Raw genomic sequence first — 20,084 nt, 5'->3', positions numbered from 1 at the left:
TGAAAACACTGACAAAAAGAGCTTGTTGCAACATGGCCCTGGGTGATCTCTTATACTCTCTTGATACCTGCTGCCCATTTTATTAAATAACTACCATTTCTTTAAGCCACCTCTTCATGTCAGAAGCTGCATCAAAGCCTTCTGTATGCTCTTGCGTAAAAAGAAAGAAAGTGTAAATACATTTTTGGGAGTGAAGGACAAAGTATTAAAAAAATGTGTTTACACATTTTTGGGTTTGAATGAGTTAAAAAGAAGTCTGTGCTGGCAGGCTGGTTTCTTTGTTAGTAGCTGTATGAATGATCATTTATCAATATAATAGGGAGAAATAGCGTGCCTCAAAATCAAATTTTGCTCCGATGAGGTCTGGCTCTGGCAGTCCTTCCACCACAATCGCCGCTGAACTCACACGGGCTTCTTCTTTTTTCTCCTCTGTTCCCTCAAGGCCACACGCATGATGATTGGAGCCGGTAACGTCCTAAAGAAGCACGCCGCCGACCACGCTCGCCGCGCTGTGATCACCGACGAGGAGGCGCCGGAAGACGAAGACCTGGCCATTTGCAGCCGCATCTCATTTGAAAGCGCCCACAGCCAGTGCATGGAGAACTGCGGCATCCTCATGCTGGCTGTGCTATGCCAAGGTAACGAAAAGGCGACTACACACATTAGCCAATCACAGTGGTCTTTCACGACCCTGTTCTCGCACTCATTGGCCCGCCTTCTTCTTCTTTGGTGTTTGGCTACTTTTGTTTTCGTTCCATTTAGTCGGTAGCCAAATGAGCATATTTGTGCATCATCGTTGAAAAATGAGTTGAAGTGTGGAGCAGAGGCTTGTCAGCAGTATATTGAATAATAAAAACAATAACCTTCTTGCAACTGCTCCCAATGTCAGGATAGATTTCATCCTGTGTGAATGTTACGTTACTTAAAAGATGAATTTCCAACCCAACGTATTCAGGGGGCCTGGGAGAGAACACCTTCTACGTGGACTACCGGACCGAAGACGGCTCAGCCAATGCGGGCTCCGATTACGAGTACAGCGAAGGAACACTGGTGTTCAAACCCGGAGAGACTCGCAAGGAAATCAAGGTCAGAAATGACAAACATTACTTTCTATATAGACAACAGCTTTGACATATTCGATCCCCAGGTTGGCATCATCGACGACGACATCTTCGAGGAGGACGAGCACTTCTTCGTGCGGCTGCTCAACCTGCGCGTGGGCGACGCCGAGGGCATGTTTGAAAGCGACGAGGCGGGCGCCGCGCCCAAGGGCCGGCTGGTGGAGCCCCTGGTGGCCACGGTGACCATTCTGGATGATGACCACGCAGGCATCTTCACCTTCAGCGAGCGCATGGTGCGAATCAGTGAGAGCGTGGGCACCATGGAAGTGACGGTGGTGCGCAACTCGGGCGCCCGCGGCACTGTCATCCTGCCGTACCACACCGAGTCAGGCACGGCCAAAGCGGGCGAGGACTATGAGGATGTGCAGGGCGAGCTGGAGTTCACTAATGACCAGACAACGTGAGCTCAGCCAATTTAATGTTTGATGCTAGATTATGCAAAAACTAGCAAACGCATAGCTAATTTAGGCTAACGATTACATTTGTGTGTGCGTGCATGCGTGTGTATGTGTGCACGTGTGCAGTCAGACGCTCCAGGTGAGGATAATTGATGACGAAGAGTATGAGAAACATGAAAACTTCTTCATCGTCTTAGAGGAGCCACGCTGGCTGAAAAGAGGAATTTCAGGTAGCCATATATTTCTCTCCACGTATTAATCAGATGTCACATTCACCAAACACGCTAAACACATGCTTCTACATACTTGAATATATAATGTACACCAACATGCGGAGCATACCTGCAAACACCCAACATGCAAAGCATAGATAGTCATACATTTGATACATGCTGTTCATGCAACAGGCTGAGTATAGATACACTACATGCTTAGTTGGTAACATGCCAAGAACATGCCACATTCACTCTTAATTCATACATCTTAACTCTTTGACTGCCAAAAACGTTAAATAACGTTTAGTAAAACCCTAGGGAGGAGTGCCAAAGACGTTAAAAGACGTTTGTTTCAAAACAGAGGTGAAACTAACCATTTTCTATTGTTGATTACTGAAAAACGGAATAAGGTAGAAACAAACTTTTTTTTCTGATGAAAGATGAGAGTCCAATCTTTCATTTGGTAGTATGTGTGTTTCCATAGTCCAAACACATTATTTTCTGTGGACCTTGAAAGATCAGTCAAAATGCTTAAATCGGCTGGCGCCCACGGCATCCCTTTTCTCAGGACGTCTGGCAGTCAAAGAGTTAAAGGATAAGAAAATACTCTTCAGATGGTAAATGCATACAGATACACCCAACTACTTACTGTACATCCGACATGGTATAAACATATATCGACATGCTAAGCACACATGTCCAACATGCTACGCTAATACAGTACAGCATATACAATGCACTCAATGCATGCATTCAACGCAACCACATATATCACATATACCCAACATGCTAAACGCATACAAGCCACATAAACGCAAAGCATTAAGTACATACATCACACATACTAAGCATATACACCCAACACACAAAGCATTCACTCTGTCCAACACTCCAAGCACACACATCTAACAGGCTGAGCATATACTGTATATGCCATGCAAACAACATGTAAAGCATATATGTGCTACATACTAAGAACATACAAACTATAAAAGTACATACAAGCCTGATACACACCCAACACACTAAGCCTCCAATATTTTCAACACGTACATCCAATAAGCTAAGCTATATAAGCACATAGATGCAACACGCCAAACACATGCACCTCATATGTTCAGCAATACTGTATATCCAATATGTCCATTACACACACACCTAACACATTTACCCAAACATTACCCACTAAACAAATGATTGTGTTGCAGATGTTTACATGTATGACCTCTTCTTGTCAATAACTATTCTTCCTCTCTCTTTTTCTTCATCACAGCTCTGCTACTCAGCCAAGGTACGGTGGCTTCTACTGTATTTTGTTTTACTTATGTTGCTTTTGTCCTCACCTTTTCGCTCACTTGTTAGTACAGTTGTACCTTGACTTACAAGTGCCATAGCTTACGAGCTGCCCGAGTTACAAGCTGTTCCTTGGTTGATTGATTTATTTTGTGAGCCAAACTTTGAGGTACAAGTGAGCTTCAGATATGCCGCCGCATGAGGGATATGACAACATGGAGCATTTAAGCTACTGTAATGCCTTCACGTCGGCAAGATGGACTATAGGGCACTTTGAGCTATTTATTGAACAGGACAAACAGCCAAATGCACAAATACAATCCGCAGCTACCCAGTGAGTGGGTTAGGAAAATAACTCAGCAATTTCTGGTGTGCCAAAAAAAATTCAACTTTGATTTATCAAATGCTGACCCGCAAATGTGTGGCAGTTCTGTACCACTTCATTATTGTTAACATCACAGGCATGCACCATGTGGAGAAAAACATGTCCACAGCATGCCTGCTGGTGACATCCTGCTGCTCGGCCATTATCGTCATAATGATGAAGGACGACCCGCTGTTTTGCACTGACGTGTTTGTGATTTCATTTAACATATCTGTAACACGCTCATATGGCCTTACATTTTCCGTTCAGAGGGGTCCGAGGGCCAGCTGAGCGCAGAGGAGGAGGAGGCTCGAAAGATCGCTGAGATGGGCAAGCCGATTCTGGGCGAGCACAGTCGGCTGGAGGTGGTCATCGAGGAGTCCTATGAGTTCAAGGTGCAGCATTCGCAAGTCTTTTGTTGCACGACTCCAGATGGAGTTCCAGCGTATGTTCTACCAGTTACAATCTTTGTAATACATCTTTACACAATATTTTTTATTTTTTTATGGAGAGCTCAGTATTGTTCATTCGGTAATTTTACCGATTTGACAAGTCATCATCATTGCTCTCTTTTTTTTTTTTTGTATGTGGGTGAGTATGTGTGCGTGCGTGCGAGTGTGTGTGTGTTCATTAGTTCACCTAAAACCTATTAAAAAATCCCATACCGTTCACCTAAACCGAACACTTCCAGCCAGAGTCGTGAGGCCGTCAGGAGACCCGAGGAAGGACCAAAGAAAAGAAAGGAAAGTGAAATCCAGCAGCGACCAGACACCACCCACCAGGCCACACAATATTTTTTCAACCCCAATAATGGGCCGCTGCATATTTTTTTTCTGGACTGTTTACAGTATCAAGTCACGTAGTATTTGTTGCATTAATTTGGCATATAAGCGGATTATTTACTAATATTATTTTTTATTATTAGCGACTATAAAAGTAAATATCTTTAGCTTGGTTTGGTTTATAACAACAAAGCGCTGAGTGAAAAGTAGTAAAAGCGGTCCGGGTGTTTAATTCATGCACAACTTCTCTGGAAGGCCCGTTGTCAGTCAGTTTGCATTGATCAGTGTCTGCAGGGAAAGCGCCTGGGATGTAAGGCCTCTCCGCAACCGTTGTTGTGGTTGTTAATGGCCTTCTCGGTGTCTTTATGACTTATTGATGTCGCCAAAAGGCTCGACTCCCCCAAGCAATCCGTCTCTGCATGAGTAGGCGGCGTTAATGTTAGTTGTCGGCATCCAAAATGGAAGCTTTATGCTCAAAACGTCAATCTCAAAGACAAAGTCCGGTCATTTGAAGGAGCACCTTCCTCACTTTTTGGGCAAAAGTGTTAGGACATATTGCTTCAATCAATCAATCAATCAATCAATCAATCAATCAATCAATCAATCAATCAATCAATCAATCAATCAATCAGAGGATGGACTCGAGAAAGTATGGGCAGTAGTTTTGTGCTTCCTTCCTTTTCTTCCTTCCTACCTTCCATTTTTCCAATACCTTACATCATTCCTTCTATCTCACCCATCCTTTCTTCCACCGTTCCTTCCATCTTTCTGTCCAGACTTCCCTCCTGTCATTGTCCAAAATTCCTCTCTTCCTTCCTTTGTACCTACTTCCCTTCATTCAATTCCTACTACCTTGCTTTCGTTCTGTCGTCCTTTCCTCCTCTCTCTCCTTTACTTACTCGCTTCGTCTTTCCTTCCTTCCCCTCTTCCTTCCATCTTTCTTTCCTTTTATACATTCTTCCCGCATTCCTTCTTTCCTTTCATCCATCATCCCTTGCATTCTTCCTTCCTTTTATTCATCCGTCCTATCTTCCTTCCTTTCGTTCAATCTACCCTCTGTCCTTCCTCTCTCCCACCTGCATGTGAAAGTATTCACAGAACTTGACTTTTTCAACATTTAGCTGTTTATTCTAACGAAATACAAATGGGTTTTTAAAAATAATTTATTCACATTGTCACTTTGGGGTGTTTTGAGGTAGGAGTGTAAATTAGTACAATTTGGAATGAGGCTGAAACAAAGAAGATGGATGGATGGATAGGTTGCTAAATGATGAAGACTTTGTTATTTGAGTGGAGTAATAAAGGCTTTACGGTCTTTAGAACATTGTTAAAAGCCTTCTCACTTTGTTTTTGACAGAGCACGGTCGACAAGCTCATCAAGAAGACCAACTTGGCACTCGTCATCGGCACACACTCCTGGAGGGAGCAATTTGTGGAGGCTGTCACTGTGAGCGCAGGTATATGCATGTGTGTGTGTGTGTCTGTCAGTTTCCTTGTGATTTTTATGACACGCATAAGTGGGAATACTCTGCCTTGCTTTTTAAGGCAAAATGAGACAGAGGGCAGCCTAGTGGTTTAGTTATCTAAGGTTGGGGTTCGAATCTCAGCTCTAGGCATTTCTGTGTGGAGTTATGAGTTTCTCTGTGTTTTTCTCAGGGTACTTCCTCCCAGATTCCAAAAGCGTACAGTACATATTAGGTTCATTGAAGGCTCTAAATAGGTTTGAATGCAAGCGGGGATGGTTGTTTGATTATGTTTCCATACAAGCACTTTCTTGTAAACAAAAACAAATCGCTTTTCTATAATAGTTCCTTTTTAAATGATCTGACCTGCAATGTTTCTGCAACATTAGCTTTACAGACTACAATTGCTGTTGCATCAAGGAACTTCAAGTACCAAAGTAAAGCACCAACATGGGACTTTTTGAAATTGCATTCATAGTTCTTTCTTGATACCAGTAACCATTAGGAGAAAGTAAACTTGTTTTTTTTTTGTCATTTTTGGTGCCATCTCAATGTTTATGTAAGCCAGTGTAGGTGTAAATATTTTCTATATGATTGTAATAAACACAGTAGAACATCAAGGGCCTGATTAACTAAGACCATGAAAAGTGGGCAATAAATTGCATATTCATTTCTATAAATTGTGCGACCTTTTGGATGGTGTGCTAGCATGGTGAGAGAAATGTCTGAAAATCATTCACACAAATATATCAGCAATTTTCACGTTTTTCAGATCCACAAATATAGCTGTGATTTTTATGTGTTAAACATGTGTTTAAGGCTAACCAGATATGCTATTTTTAGACAAGCGTCACGCAGTTTCAAAATATTCACACACACACAGATGCCAAACATTCACGTGTAGAAAAGGGTGTTGCTGCCTCAATTGAATGGGTCCAAAAACCTTCCGTTCTTTGTTTAAACCAAAAAAAAATAGCCTTTATCTGTTCTTGTTTTGCCCATAGATATAAACACTAGATGTCTCGTCTGTGCTGTGAGCCAATGGGAAGAAACGTGTGCACAGGACGGCCATCTTGAGACACGGCTGCTCGATCACGCATAACATTAGAGTCAATGGAGCACGGACTTCAAAATAACTGTAGATTCCTCAAATCTCCCAAATTCTCAACCAATTTTCATTTTTGTTGTTAGATATGACACAAGAGACGACTCAAACAACTATTCCACTTTTTTTTAAATTCAAATTTAAAAATTCAGCCTGAATTATAGCCACGTTAATAAGTTTTGTAATAAACCAATCAGTTTTGAAATCCATCAAGAAGTCAATGAGTTACGAGTATTTAAGTGACTAAATCATCCAACTTGGCACCGACTACAGCACAGCGAACCAAAAACATCTTAGAGCTAAGCAAACAGTAGAAGTGGAGTAGCTCAGGTGGTACTGCGGACGTTTCCCAACCGGAATGTTCTTCAACTCTTGAGTGACTTTTATTATATGTAATTTTTCAATTCTTTATTTTACTCTCTTCCAAGTGTAAATATTACCCTAAAACTGAGTCTATTTGGTCCCACTCAAAATAGAGTCAAATTTACTCTACAGTATTTACTGTCTAGTCACTCTCGTGACTATCGTAACGCTGCTCTCGGTTTGGTCAAAGGATTTCATCCACGTCGCGGCGGATATTTTCGCTTGCCTTGTCTCAACCAACCTCTAGACTGATCCCCTGTGGTAGGCTGGACTAATTTTGACAACCGAACAGATAATTTTGCATATTATGACTTACACACTGAAATCCTGCTGACATGTTTTGGACAGCCATTAGACTGAAAACCAACTAATCCAGTTGCATCAGCAAGATCTATTCATTTGGAAAATGTGCTAAATGTGGGCACATTATGCTAACTGTAGGCTAAATGTGCACAACCATTTGCACAGATCCACTGAGGCAATTGGGACATGTACTAAGACATTGGCAATTTGATGAAAGCATTGAGAAATGCCATTCAGTTGAGACCAATTGTAAGGTAGTTTTGGGATTTGTCCATGGTATTTTGAAAATGTCATCTCAGTTTCAAGAAATGTGCCAAACCTATAGAGAAAAACGGTAATAAAGAAAGTAAAGAAAAATCATGTATCCGGTAGTTTCTTTAATGCTGCCATCTAGTGGATAAAACAACTCCTGCAATCCTCACAGAGCTTCATTGGCTTCTTCGCTCTGTTTTAGGCGATGACGACGAGGAAGAAGGCCGCGAGGAGCGCCTGCCCTCCTGCTACGACTACGTCATGCACTTCCTCACCGTCTTCTGGAAGGTTCTGTTCGCCTGCGTGCCACCTACCGAGTACTGGAACGGCTGGGCCTGCTTCATGGTCTCCATCAGCGTCATCGGCCTGCTTACTGCCATCATCGGGGACCTGGCGTCACACTTTGGCTGCACGGTGGGGCTAAGAGACTCTGTGACTGCCGTCGTCTTTGTGGCCCTGGGAACGTCAATTCCTGGTGAGTGAAGTGAATTTGAATGATTTGTCCTCAGGTCAAAGTTGTGAGGCCGTCATTGAAGTGGATGTTAGTTTGTCTTGCCATTCAAGTCAGCTGCTTGTGTAATCTTGGTTTGGATCATCCACTCAAGGCTTGACTCACTTGTCTCGTTTCGCCCGCAGACACATTTGCCAGCAAAGTGGCCGCCATCCAGGACCAGCACGCAGACGCCTCGGTGGGCAACGTGACAGGCAGCAACGCCGTCAACGTCTTCCTGGGGATCGGCGTGGCCTGGTCGGTGGCCGCCATCTACTGGAAGATTGAGGGCAAAGAGTTCCAAGTGAAGCCGGGCTCACTGGCCTTCTCCGTCACGCTCTTCACCATCTTTGCGTTCATTTGCATGGGTGTGCTACTCTTCCGGCGCCGTCCCTCCATTGGAGGCGAGCTGGGGGGGTCCCGACTGTCCCGTATCCTCACCAGCATGCTCTTCCTGGGCCTGTGGTTCCTCTACATCCTCTTTTCCAGCCTGGAGGCCTACTGCCACATACCAGGCTTCTGAGCAGGAGACACATACAGTACATATTTTATTTATTTAACACACTACAGGTCTAAAGCAAGGGTTCTCAAACTTTTTGGGTCATGAGAGGGTTTTTTTCTTCCGAATAATACTTTTATGTAATTACCAAGCGTATCCCTAAATTCCCCAAAAATTCAAATAGCAGAATGATGCAATCACAATGCAACATATTAATTTAATTGCTAATTATTTTGTAGACCTTGCGCTATGGTTTTGGGATCCGGGGACCCCAGTTTGAGAACCACTGAACAACACACACAAACAAACACTTACACACGCAGCACATCTGCATATATATATATATAAAGTGACAGTAAGCATCTGAGGGCAAAAGGAAGTGTTTGTATGGCGAGAAGAGCTGGAGTGAATGTAACGTATTCGTGGATGCTAAGGAAGCTCGTAAGGACAAAGAAGATCCATTGGCAGAGGCGAAAAAGAGTGCAATGTTTACAATGACTTTGCTTGTTAAGTGTTTACGCGGCTAATGGATGGATCAGAAGGAAGGCACTTGTAAATAGAACCACACACATTCAGAGCGAGATGAAACCCTCCCGCTCTGCCCCCCGCCAAATGGACTCCAAGGGAGGAATCAAAGTTTCGCTCCAGGCTTGGCTGTTATCCCGCACGGTTTCCACAGTAACCATGTTCACCCCCAAGACGTGAAGGAAGGTGATTTTTTTTTATAGCATGTGTAGCCAGGTGTGGCAACATCACCTCATACGTGGAAATTGAATTGTACTGTAAAAAGCCATACTCACATTTGTGTGTTTACCTCACCTGAGGATTCTAGACCAGTGTTTCTCAAAGTGTGGTCATTGGACCATTGGTGGTCCTCAAGAAGAATCTCAAATGGTCCATGGGTAATTTAGTGCAGTCTTTCCCAACCTTTATTGAGCCAATATTTGACATTCCACGGCAACCCCCCCCCCCCCCCCCCAAAAAAAAAGCACCACAAAAAGTATATATACAAAAATAATGAAGATCTTGTCTCAATTTACTTACATATTTACTTGCTCAGTGTGAAATCTGGACACAATTCAATTATTATTCTATAGTATGAATAACAAGGTGGTAGATACACAGTTTAATTATTTATTTAGTTTATACCTTCACCCTGCGTAAGAGCATTAATTTTTTATGCCTGGTTGGCATCGATAGATGAGCAATTATACATTGTTTGTAGTCTATAAATAATAATATTTGGACTAATGAAGTTAAATTGGACTATATTCCGCAGCAGAGTGGTTGAGAACTACTGACTTTTGAAAAAACTTTTTACGTCATAGATAAATTTCACAAGTATACCATCCATCCCTGGACTGGTTGCCACGATAAAGTGTGTACAGTAAGATGGGATAGCTTCCAGCTCAGCCTAGAACCTAATGAGACAATAGAAAATGGATGGAAAGTTCCAAAAGTCCACTGTATACTGTTGTGATAAGAACAGTAGGTTTTCTGCTGATTTTTACTTATTGACAACGCAGTTCACTTCCTGAAAAAACTTGGAGAAACACTGATCTAGACTAAACTAGCGCAGCATGAATCCCAGTGGACAATTCCTTTATCTAGCAGGTAATGCATGGGTGGTCGATTTGACGTATAAAGCCGGGGAATTTTAGGTCTTGAAGTGTGTCTCTTCAGTGGGATCTTTGTCCGCACAGTGCTTGGTGACACCACCCATACAATGCCTTAAAACAATGACAGCATCCAGCCTACATGTGGCCAGTTTTGATTGGTTTTCTAGATCGATCTGCACTCGGGATTCAGGATAAGCGGATTTGCTAAGGTAGCATGTATGTATGTGGTCTTAAGGGACTGTTATTGTCCCTTAGGCAGCAGGTGCTACATTGCTATTTTCATGTTTAAGTCTGATCTCATATCTGTAGTGGTAGTATTAGTTTTAGTATTGGTTGCTGGATTCAGGTAACACAGCCCTTTGAGGCAGATATGTATTGCACAGGAGAGTGAGAACATCAATTTACCCTAACCCAAATGATCATACACAAAACAAAATCCTTCCTTAACCCAACCCAGCACAATTCACCATAACCCTAATGCCCTAAGGTTACATTTCCATAATGTTCCCGGCAGCCATGGCAGTTTGGCCCGGCGTAGTCAAATGCATTCCAGAATCGGCGTCAGCACACCCATCTGCACGTTTATATTGGAACCCAACAAATATTGGACATGAGGTTTTTTTCGACAACTAATTCATTAATCCGTCTTTTATACCAAAACACGCTGTATTGTGCTGCAGAGCAGACAAGTTGTCGCTCTCTTACCACGGTGGGCATTAAAGGTAAATTACACAAAACACATAGCTTAGCTTTTGACGAGTAGTAACTGCCGATTGTGAGACTGCGAAATAAAAATGATTCCCGCCACCGATTTGTGTTACACCCTGGGAAATCCAGGTCCAGAAAGTAAAAACCCTACCACAGATTCAGTTTAGCCACAGGTGCTTCTACTCAACCGACAGGTAAACAAACTCGTCGCCACCTGTTGATAGAAGCACCTGTGGCTAAAGCCAAGCAGTATCAGGGTTTTTACTTTCCCCAACCCTGATTACGTATTGGCTACATTCATTCCGTTCTACTATGGCTGATAAGTTCACGTGTCTCTGCCATGGATTTTTTTTTTTCGTGCCAATTTAAAAATCACATCAGACATCCACTTCTCGTCTCACGATCATCCTGTTTGACTCACCGTGGCCTGAAACGGAGCTGCCGGGGCTGCTGGAAAGCATAGTTTAACACTTAACCCTACCTTCTTCCTAAACTTAACCCTAAACCCCTAACCTATGGGTTATAACATCGATTTACCTGAACCCTGACTATATCCTAACCCTGAACCACTAACACTAACACTGAAGTCCTAACCCTGATCCTAATCCTGCACAGGAGGGTTAGAACATCAATACACTCCAACACTAGACATACTTTAACCCTAAACCCCTAACTCAAATCCTTGCCCCCTACCCTAGCGTTTTTAAGATGAAAACTGAAAAATATAGACCACCAACAGGTGCAAAAGTAAAGTACATAATGTACAGCCATTCATAGTGTCCGGTGTGCTGCTTTCCACACTGCAAACAACCTTATCCATGTACAAATCGTTCACGATATGAGCCAGGATTAGAAGCAACACAAGTGCAGCACAGTCCTCTGGACAATTTGTTTACTGTAATAATCTGCTCGGCGACGACGACGTGCAACAGTCGCGTCGCCAGCAATGACAACAAGTGCAACCTGTCATAGTGAGATGAGAACTACTCAATTCATTTTGCCTGAATTAAGTGAACTTTGTAACCTTTCTAGAGCTAATTTTGTATATTTTCCTCGCAGCTACAATGAGGTTGTTTATTTTGTACTTCTGAATCATGTTCAGAGTGGTCTCAGTGCGCACAAACACACTACAGTAGTTTACATGACCTCGTTACTGACAATGGAGATTTTAAATACAAGTCTCGAGTGTAGAATATCATAAGCGAGCGTATCAGATAGAGCGAGTAAACCACGTGTGCTGACTGCTGATTTGAGTTGAAGAGCATTTATTTAGATATTTATTTATGTACAAGAAGATGATTAACTGTGTCCACGGGTCCTTGGTTTCAATATGTGCAATACAAGAAATGTGTCTGTGTCTGTGGCTGTGTTCGGAATCATTCGCTCATTCCCTTCTCCCTGAATTGAACAATATATATATATATATAGCAGTGTATTTTACAAATAAATAAATAAATAAATGAGTTGTGGGCTACTTGAGTGCCTGTATTTGGGATGGCTAATACTGTATTTACTATATAGACTTACTAAATGGCGAACTCACTATAAAGGGCACAATAAGGATTAAAAATGATTCCCAACACAGCCCGTCTCTTACTAGCTTCTTTGACGTGAGTTCATCTCCGTCATGTGCCAGTGTTTTTGTCGCCCCTCATCGCTCCCTTTTGTGGCGGAGTCGTTTTGCGTGTACGTACGTAGCATGTTTACACGAAGGAACGATGCGGAACGCGGGTGTCATACAACTAACAGAGCTGGACTGTCTTGCAACATCCAGCCCATGTTCTCCGTTTCCAGAACCTTCTTTACTGTTTGGCTTCGGCCTTTGCTGTTCTCTGGTGATGTGATCCCCTCTTTCCTCCCCCCTGATGTGTGTGTGGTATGTGCGTGTTCTCGCCATGTTCCTCACCAGTTGCATGACGAATCTTTGTGTTTCGTGTTTTAAGCAGCATGTGAAGGACGCCTATGGGCTTATTTTACAGGACCAGTTCCCTTCACCCACCATTCCACAATGGGTGAATAAAAGTAACAAGTGACATAAACATCATTGTCTACTATGTGGTTGCCTTGGAAGAACTGTTAAAATAAAAGCCTGCTCTATTGTTTTCAAGGCGATTTTTCTAAGCCATGTTACAGGTCTTTGTTGATGTACAATAACCGTCGTGTTTGTGTTCCCTGTCCTACGTCTTGTTCTTCTGTGTCTGTGTGTGAACATTTCTCTCTGCCTGAACCTTTGCAGATAAAAAAAAAAACAACAACAAATGACATGTGATTGACATTAACATTTATTCACAGCTGTGACAAACCTTAACTCAGAATAATATTTAAGTTTTATATCAAATGTATAACAATAATATCTTTAAAAGACAATGCTTGTTTTTCAGAACATGGCATGAGGTGTAATGTGTTACTGAAAGAAAACAAAAGTTCTCTACTCAACAGAAGTTTACCTTATTTGAATATATTTTATTTATTTTCAAGGGTGCACGTTTCTGAGTCTGTTATTTTGCACAACATGAACCCATCCATCCATCATTTTTCTATATAGCCCTTGTCTTCATTTGGGTGATCTGGAGCCATTGCCAGCTAATAAGTGAAAGACTAGAATGCCGCACAAGATAGGCATACTACAGTACATGAGGGCTGGGCAAACTCTGTCCTCGAGGGTCGGAGCCTTGCAGGTTTTAGATGTTTCCCTTCTCCAACACCGCTGATATATGATCAGCTCATCAGCAAGCTATGCATCAGCCTGATAACAATCCTGTTGATTGGAATCAGCTTGTGTTGGAAGTAGGAAACCTCCAAGACAGGACTTCGGCCTTCGAGGACCGAGTTTGCCCGCTCCTGTACTAAATATATTACATACATACATACATACATACATACATACATACATACAACAGCCAGGAGGTGACATACGAAAATTCAAATCTTAGACAACAAAAATATATTATAAATAGCAGACAACTTCAAACTTATGTGCTTTTACATTTGCAATGTGTCTGATAGACTTATTTTCAAAAATGCAAAAATATAGGTTTTTGATCGGTGACTATGCTATTGGGCTAATAGTATAATGACATTTAGAAATATAAAAATACTTTCTTTTTTTATTTTTATTCAAAGACGGACACAGTTTAAGTATGCAGAACCAGGAAGTGACGTCGATATTACTCCGCAGCTGCGGAAGTCACATGGTCAGATCCCGGGGTTTGCCGCTCGTTACCCGTATGTTTGGGCAGTCACCGTCACTCAACCTCCACCGGAGTCATGTGCGAAATCCGTTAACCAAATTCTGAGTGGCTTTCTTTTTGTGTGAATCATCTGTCGTTTGGAAGCGACCGATTCCAGGAACTATAAGAAAACGGGGCCTTCCCCAGGCTGGGCGTACTTGGTGTGGTTTGAAGGTGAATCAGAGATCGTCGACGCAACCGCGGAAGAAGGTAAACGCGCGTGGTCGCCATTGTTGTGGACCAGGCTGAGCGTGAGGCCTTCCTCTCGCCCTCCATACGACGCCTAAAATATAATACTAGTTCTCCGCTTACATAGAATTTCTAATTATTTATTTGTGGAATGTATGACCGACCGTGGATTAATGTTAAATATGTTGCTGTTAACTAAATTATCAACGTGTTGAGATTCGACGCTTCGTCCGCCATTAAGCACGCGAATGGCCGCAAACACTGTTAACGAACATTAGCTATTTTAGCATACAATAGGCTAACCATAGCCTTTTAAAACATTATTTAAATATATATATATATGTATCCATGTATCCAAGATCTCTGTTAATCTAAATAAACTGGGTAGTGATTATCGCCTCCTGCGTTATTTTGCCGAACGTTTCTGATTGGTTAATAGGCGGCGGGAATCGGCCATTACGGCAGTAAGAAATTAAATAAACGATAGAAAGCGGTCTTTGGACCAACATTCGGGGTTCTGATTGGTTAATAGGCGGCGGGAATCGTCCATTACGGCAGTGAGAAATTAAATAAACGATAGAAAGCGGTCTTTGGACCAACCTTCTGGGCGAGCGCTCTATCCTGACCGGCGTGGAACTTGTGCTAGTAGTTCTCGCGGGATCACGGCAAAATAATGCTAGGTGACGAGTTGCCGGTCACGGCTTCGAATAATTTTTAATTTGATGCTAGTGGTGTGTGTAGCCGCCAACAATATTTAAGCTGCTAAATATTAGCCATGCTCGTGACGTCACAGCAAGAGTGTTTGATTCCATTTTTATTTGCGGTTGGACAATTGTTTAATCTAATAATTTAAAGTGCAGTATATGTACACGTTTATGAGTACATTTGTTTACCCTCGTTTGTTATTGTACAATGGTACCCTGACTCGCCAGTTTTAATATATGTGACTATGTGTGTAACTTGATTTAGAATTGCTGCTAATGTACCATTTGATTTTCATTCCCAACTTGCAGCCAGAAAATGTCCTACTACTCGTCATCCCGTAGTTCGTCCCGGGCCACCGACTGCAAGGTCTACGTGGGCGATCTGGGTAATGGTGCCGCCAAAGGGGAGTTGGAGCGTGCTTTCAGCTACTACGGCCCACTGAGGACCGTCTGGGTGGCAAGGAACCCACCGGGATTTGCTTTTGTAGAGTTTGAAGACCCAAGAGACGCTGAGGATGCTGTGAAAGGCATGGATGGAAAGTGGGTACATTTGAGAAAAGTACAGTTAACAAAAAAAAAATTAAAATGGCACAAGTGAATGTTACTTGACACATTTACAACAAGAAGTTGTGATATTACAAAAAAAGTTGAATGTTCCTGGACACATTAAAGAGTAGCTGTGCACGTATGGAATTTGCAAACTGCAAGGTTTAATCTTGTCCTTGTGGTCTTTTTTGTTGTCCACATTCAGGCTCCTGTGTGGCTCACGCGTACGTGTCGAGATGTCAACAGGCATGTCCAGAAAAGGGCGTGGACGCCCCAGCCGACGCCAATTTGACCCGAACGACCGCTGCTACCAGTGTGGGGATCGCGGCCACTACGCTTACGACTGCTACCGCTTCAGCAAGCGAGGGGGGGGAGGGGGAGGAGGAGGAGGAGGCCGCCGTGGCAGCAGGTGAGATAGAAAACAAAGCATGTTGATGATCAAACAGAATTTTTTATTTATTTTTTTTACTCAAATGTTGTCTCATGCAACAGGTCTCGTTCCCGTTCTCGGTCACGGTCCAGGTCCAGATCCCGTGGACGCCGCTACCGATCCCGTTCTCACTCTCGCAGCCATAGCCGCAGCAGGTAAGAAAGGTTTAGTGAAGTCATACCTGGTTAACCTTAAACTTCAGATTAACCTAACTGATTGACTTAATGACATGATTATTTTTACTTTTAATGAGTGACGTAATCAAGATAAAGTAGATTTCTACATTTGCGGTGGCCTTTGCCCCTTACGTGACTCAGTCAACACAAAGCTCATTGACACTGGCCTGACTTGGCCGGTGCAAATTTCACAAGAAAATACAATGAAATCAAGACTTTTGCTTCTTTTTTAATTATTATTTAATATTCAACATTTTCGGTTTTAGCCACATAAATTGATCAATCATGATTGATCTTTAAACTGCTCTGCGCACATGGTTGAACAAAGTAAAGCCCAGAAAATTTCATGTTAAATATTCAATTAGATATACCATTGATGCTGCACAAAAAAAATCCATAACTTGCCCAAAAAATTGAAATGGCACAAAATAATATTTTCTCAAAGGCTTAAGTAATACAGCATAAAAACGATAAATATGAAATAATTTTGTAAACTTGTCGCCGTCTTCTTATTTCATGAATATTCAGGGCAGGGTGACACTGTAAGGATATTTTACTAAACGTGGTGTGATCTATATAAAAAAATTCTCTCCTTCCTCTCTCTCCCCCTTCTAGGAGCCGTCGCCGCTCTCCATCCTACTCCAGGCGCAGAAGCAGGTATGTCGGTGTGGGTCGCCATGTGCTCATCAAAATTTCAATGTCCTCCCACCACAACTGTGATTATTCATTCTCTTGTGTTATAACATCAGGTCTGGCTCTCAAGCTCGCTCCAAGTCCAGGACTCCAATGAGAAGGTGGGATGTGTTCAAATTTTGTGAAATATCTGCACCAAAATTTGCCCAGCCTTTATAAGTGGCTCTTGAGCTCATTTTTACCCTTTATCATATTTGAATTTTGACACTGAGTTTATTGCAGTATAACATCTGTCTTCCTTTTTCTTCCCCAGTCGCTCCAGGTCCCGTTCTCGGTCCAGGTCGGCACCAAGAGGGCGTACCGCCTCCCGCTCCCGTTCCCGTTCCCCATCGGCCAATCACAAGAGGACCAGGTATATGGCCAGTCTCTTGTTTATGCCTAGAGGACATCTAGTAGCATTCTAGCATTTAGTCCCGCCCAGTCTGGCAAGTAACACTTGACAGGAAGAAGCATCGGGCGGTTCTAGACGAATCCGTCAGATGTCAGCTGGAGCTTCAGTTGTTGAGTTCTAGGGGAGGGTCAGTCGTGCAGGTAGTCACAGCTTCAGGCAGGCGTGTTGACCAGGTCTTCCTTCCAAACTGGCTGAGTCTCGCCATCGTCGTCCACGCTGAGACGAGCGACCAGTGGACGCTGAAACCTCTACGCTGACCAGTCCGAATCTTCCATCTCTGCCGTCAGCCATGTTGGTGTGGCAGGGGAATAGAGGACCACAACGAGGGGCTTGTGCAAGGTGTAGGGCCAAATAAGTAAAGATTATCGTGTTTGTCCCAACTTTTCAATTGAGTCTTGCTTAAAGCCGAAGAGCGCGTGAACTGTTGATGTTCTCTTGCTTCGATAAATTATTGTCACAAAATGAATTTTGGTTAATTTAAATGTCATAAGTGCTATGAATTTGGGATTCCCGGCCCGAGTGTGGCTAGACAAATTACTTCGATAAATTATTGTCACAAAATGAATTTTGGTTAGTTTAAATGTCATAAGTGCTATGAATTTGGGATTCCTGGCCCGAGTGTGGCTAGACAAATTTAAATACAGAGCTGCAGCTAGATTTGAGCATCTTTGCCGCACAGTTTTGTTTATTTTTCATATTTTCTTTGAAGTGTGTGCTGGGAGCTGCGCACTGCGCTGACACTACAGCTGATCCCAGGCCCAGGGTCTGCCAGCTGGCGGTGTGTACGTCCTGCGGGAGGGTGACTAAGCGCTGACCTGAGATCAGCCTTCGCCTGACGTTAGACAGCGAGAACCTCCCCCCGCACAGTGAATGGGTGACCGTCTGTCCGACCAACGCACACGCTCAGACGAGATCAGCCCGTGCACTCTTACAATTGTTCTCCTAGAGTCACCCAAGGCCGCCAGCCAGCCGGCAGATCTACCAGAGCGCCGACACGAACAATTCAGAGTTTGACCATTTAAATTCCATTACCTACCTACCAGACCCCCTACTACCTACCTACCAGAGCTCTGCGGCCTCTGTCTTAGCTTCTGAAAATGAGAGCGAGCTGACCAGAGATCAGTCTACAAGAGCGTAGTCATCCGTCCTTCAGTGCTTTCATCCTTCGCTTCTCTGTACTTGTTGTTTCTGCCAGTGTCTCCAAAGGTAAAGACAACCCCCTACTCCCCCACCCCCATCCTTTCTACCTACCCCCGTCCCCTACCTCTTCCTTCCATGACAAGCTCTTGTTTATGGTCAAAGCAATGCACCAGCTTGATGTACAGTGGGGACGTGGGTGGTGACAGTTAAACGTTGAAAATGAGCATGCTCGCGAGTGTTGCGTGTGAGTGAGTGTCTTGGTGGAGAGCATGTGTTTCAACATGGGCACTGCAGAGACCCTTTATCTGAAGCCGTAAGTGCTGCAGGACAGCCAGACAGGTTGTCCTCCTTCCCACTCTCCCTCAACGTGGACTCTTTAGTAGCTGCTGAGGGAAATTGCTGCAAGTTTGTCCTTACACTTCAAGGTGTCACCCACTTTTTAGTAGTGAGGTTGACAGACTGGTTTGTACATTGCACCGGGATGCCATTATTCAGTCCTCATTTTAGACATGAGCCACTAGGCTATTAAACAGATGTACACGTTAAGCAAGTTATTGCTCACAAGTTGTACACCAAATGTCTTAAAGCGGAGTGAGTGGGTGTGTTGTGTGAGGGCGGTTGTTTGTGGTCTTCCATTCTCCCCTACAGCAAACTGACTCACCCGTGTTTCTGTTTCAGTCGTTCCCGCTCGGCAAGTCAAAACCGAAGTCCAACACCAGCCGCCACCTGAAGAACAAGACTACTTATCCCCCAATTTTCCTGCCCCCGTCCACTTTTACAGCAGCCCTTCACATTGTTTTCCATGTCGGCTCATGTTTTATTTCTTCCATCAGCAGTGTGCAGGTTCAGAGGATATTCTTCTGTTGTCTTTCATGTCCTTTTGTTGTCATTGGTTCAAGATGGTAAATCTTGTAGTGGACTTTTTACCAAATCCAAACACTTAAGAGTCCTTTAGTGTGTAATGTAGGCTACCTTCATGAAGCACATTATCCTGGCCTGCATTTCTTACAGTTTGTCAATTCTGTGTTGCACTGCCCATCCCCCCTACCCCCAACAACTTTTGTTTGCAAAATTGTATTTTTTGGCTTTCAGTTTGGTCCTGTGTATTTTAAATTTGGTTTTGGGTGTATCATTTTTTATTTTATTTTTATTTTTGAAGGGTTGCTTGAACAGTTGTTCCTGCTTCTATTGTTAAGTCAGTGGCAGTTTTATTTTTAAATAAATCTCTCCAACATAACTCACTGGCATTTTATTGTTGACAATTTCAGCTGACCACCATGTTGTTTACACCGAATAAAGATTAACACTATGGACTATATTCAACGGCGGAGGTGGGACTTCCAACTCTTCACCCAGCCATTTCGTTTCCGTTTGCGACGTGTGGGACCCGTACTCGTGCCCCTCGGTTGTGCGTTTCCGTCGACGGGTGCTAGGCTGCTAGTGTGTAGTGTCTGTCTCAAGTGTCCAAAGCATTTCAGATAGCGGAGACGCCCTCCCGCTGATGAGCTGGGGCGCAGGGGTGGGGCTACGAGTGTTGGAACGCGGTCAGCAGTGGCCGGAAACGGCCCTGATGTGTAAAACCCGGAAGTCCGTGGAATCTACCCCGTTAT

The 20,084-nt window shown here is 43.3% G+C and overlaps 2 protein-coding genes across 3 annotated transcripts in view; both read left to right on the top strand.

The window, feature by feature from the left end:
* Nucleotides 1–13,456, top strand: part of slc8a2b (solute carrier family 8 member 2b) — a 65,763-nt gene extending 52,307 nt beyond the window's left edge. Inside the window, exons 8-16 of the mRNA XM_077565986.1 lie at nt 443–638; nt 956–1,086; nt 1,148–1,521; nt 1,646–1,749; nt 3,008–3,025; nt 3,662–3,786; nt 5,531–5,630; nt 7,862–8,134; nt 8,296–13,456. Coding sequence (XP_077422112.1) covers nt 443–638; nt 956–1,086; nt 1,148–1,521; nt 1,646–1,749; nt 3,008–3,025; nt 3,662–3,786; nt 5,531–5,630; nt 7,862–8,134; nt 8,296–8,672 — 1,698 coding nt within the window. The 3' untranslated portion in view covers nt 8,673–13,456. The remainder of the gene's footprint in view (nt 1–442; nt 639–955; nt 1,087–1,147; nt 1,522–1,645; nt 1,750–3,007; nt 3,026–3,661; nt 3,787–5,530; nt 5,631–7,861; nt 8,135–8,295) is intronic.
* Nucleotides 13,457–14,170: 714 nt separating this feature from the next.
* Nucleotides 14,171–19,711, top strand: srsf7a (serine and arginine rich splicing factor 7a). 2 transcript variants are annotated; one of them, XR_013294039.1, is made up of 9 exons: nt 14,171–14,415; nt 15,408–15,638; nt 15,850–16,053; nt 16,137–16,229; nt 16,866–16,907; nt 17,000–17,044; nt 17,197–17,295; nt 18,044–18,540; nt 19,153–19,711. XR_013294039.1 is itself a non-coding variant. In XM_077565219.1 (8 exons), the coding sequence occupies exons 2-8, from the start codon at nt 15,415–15,417 to the stop codon at nt 19,202–19,204; spliced, it is 759 nt and encodes a 252-aa protein (XP_077421345.1). In that variant the 5' UTR covers nt 14,172–14,415; nt 15,408–15,414; the 3' UTR covers nt 19,205–19,711. The 2 variants fall into 2 exon arrangements, 1 of the variants encoding a protein (XP_077421345.1); XM_077565219.1 differs by lacking the exon at nt 18,044–18,540 and having other exon boundaries at nt 14,172–14,415.
* The last annotated feature ends 373 nt before the right edge of the window (nt 19,712–20,084 follow it).

The sequence above is a fragment of the Vanacampus margaritifer genome, chromosome 5 (assembly GCF_051991255.1).
Source record: "Vanacampus margaritifer isolate UIUO_Vmar chromosome 5, RoL_Vmar_1.0, whole genome shotgun sequence".
Taxonomy (NCBI): domain Eukaryota; kingdom Metazoa; phylum Chordata; class Actinopteri; order Syngnathiformes; family Syngnathidae; genus Vanacampus; species Vanacampus margaritifer.
Note: the sequence above shows the minus strand (reverse complement) of the source record. Positions and strands in the feature narration are given on the sequence as shown.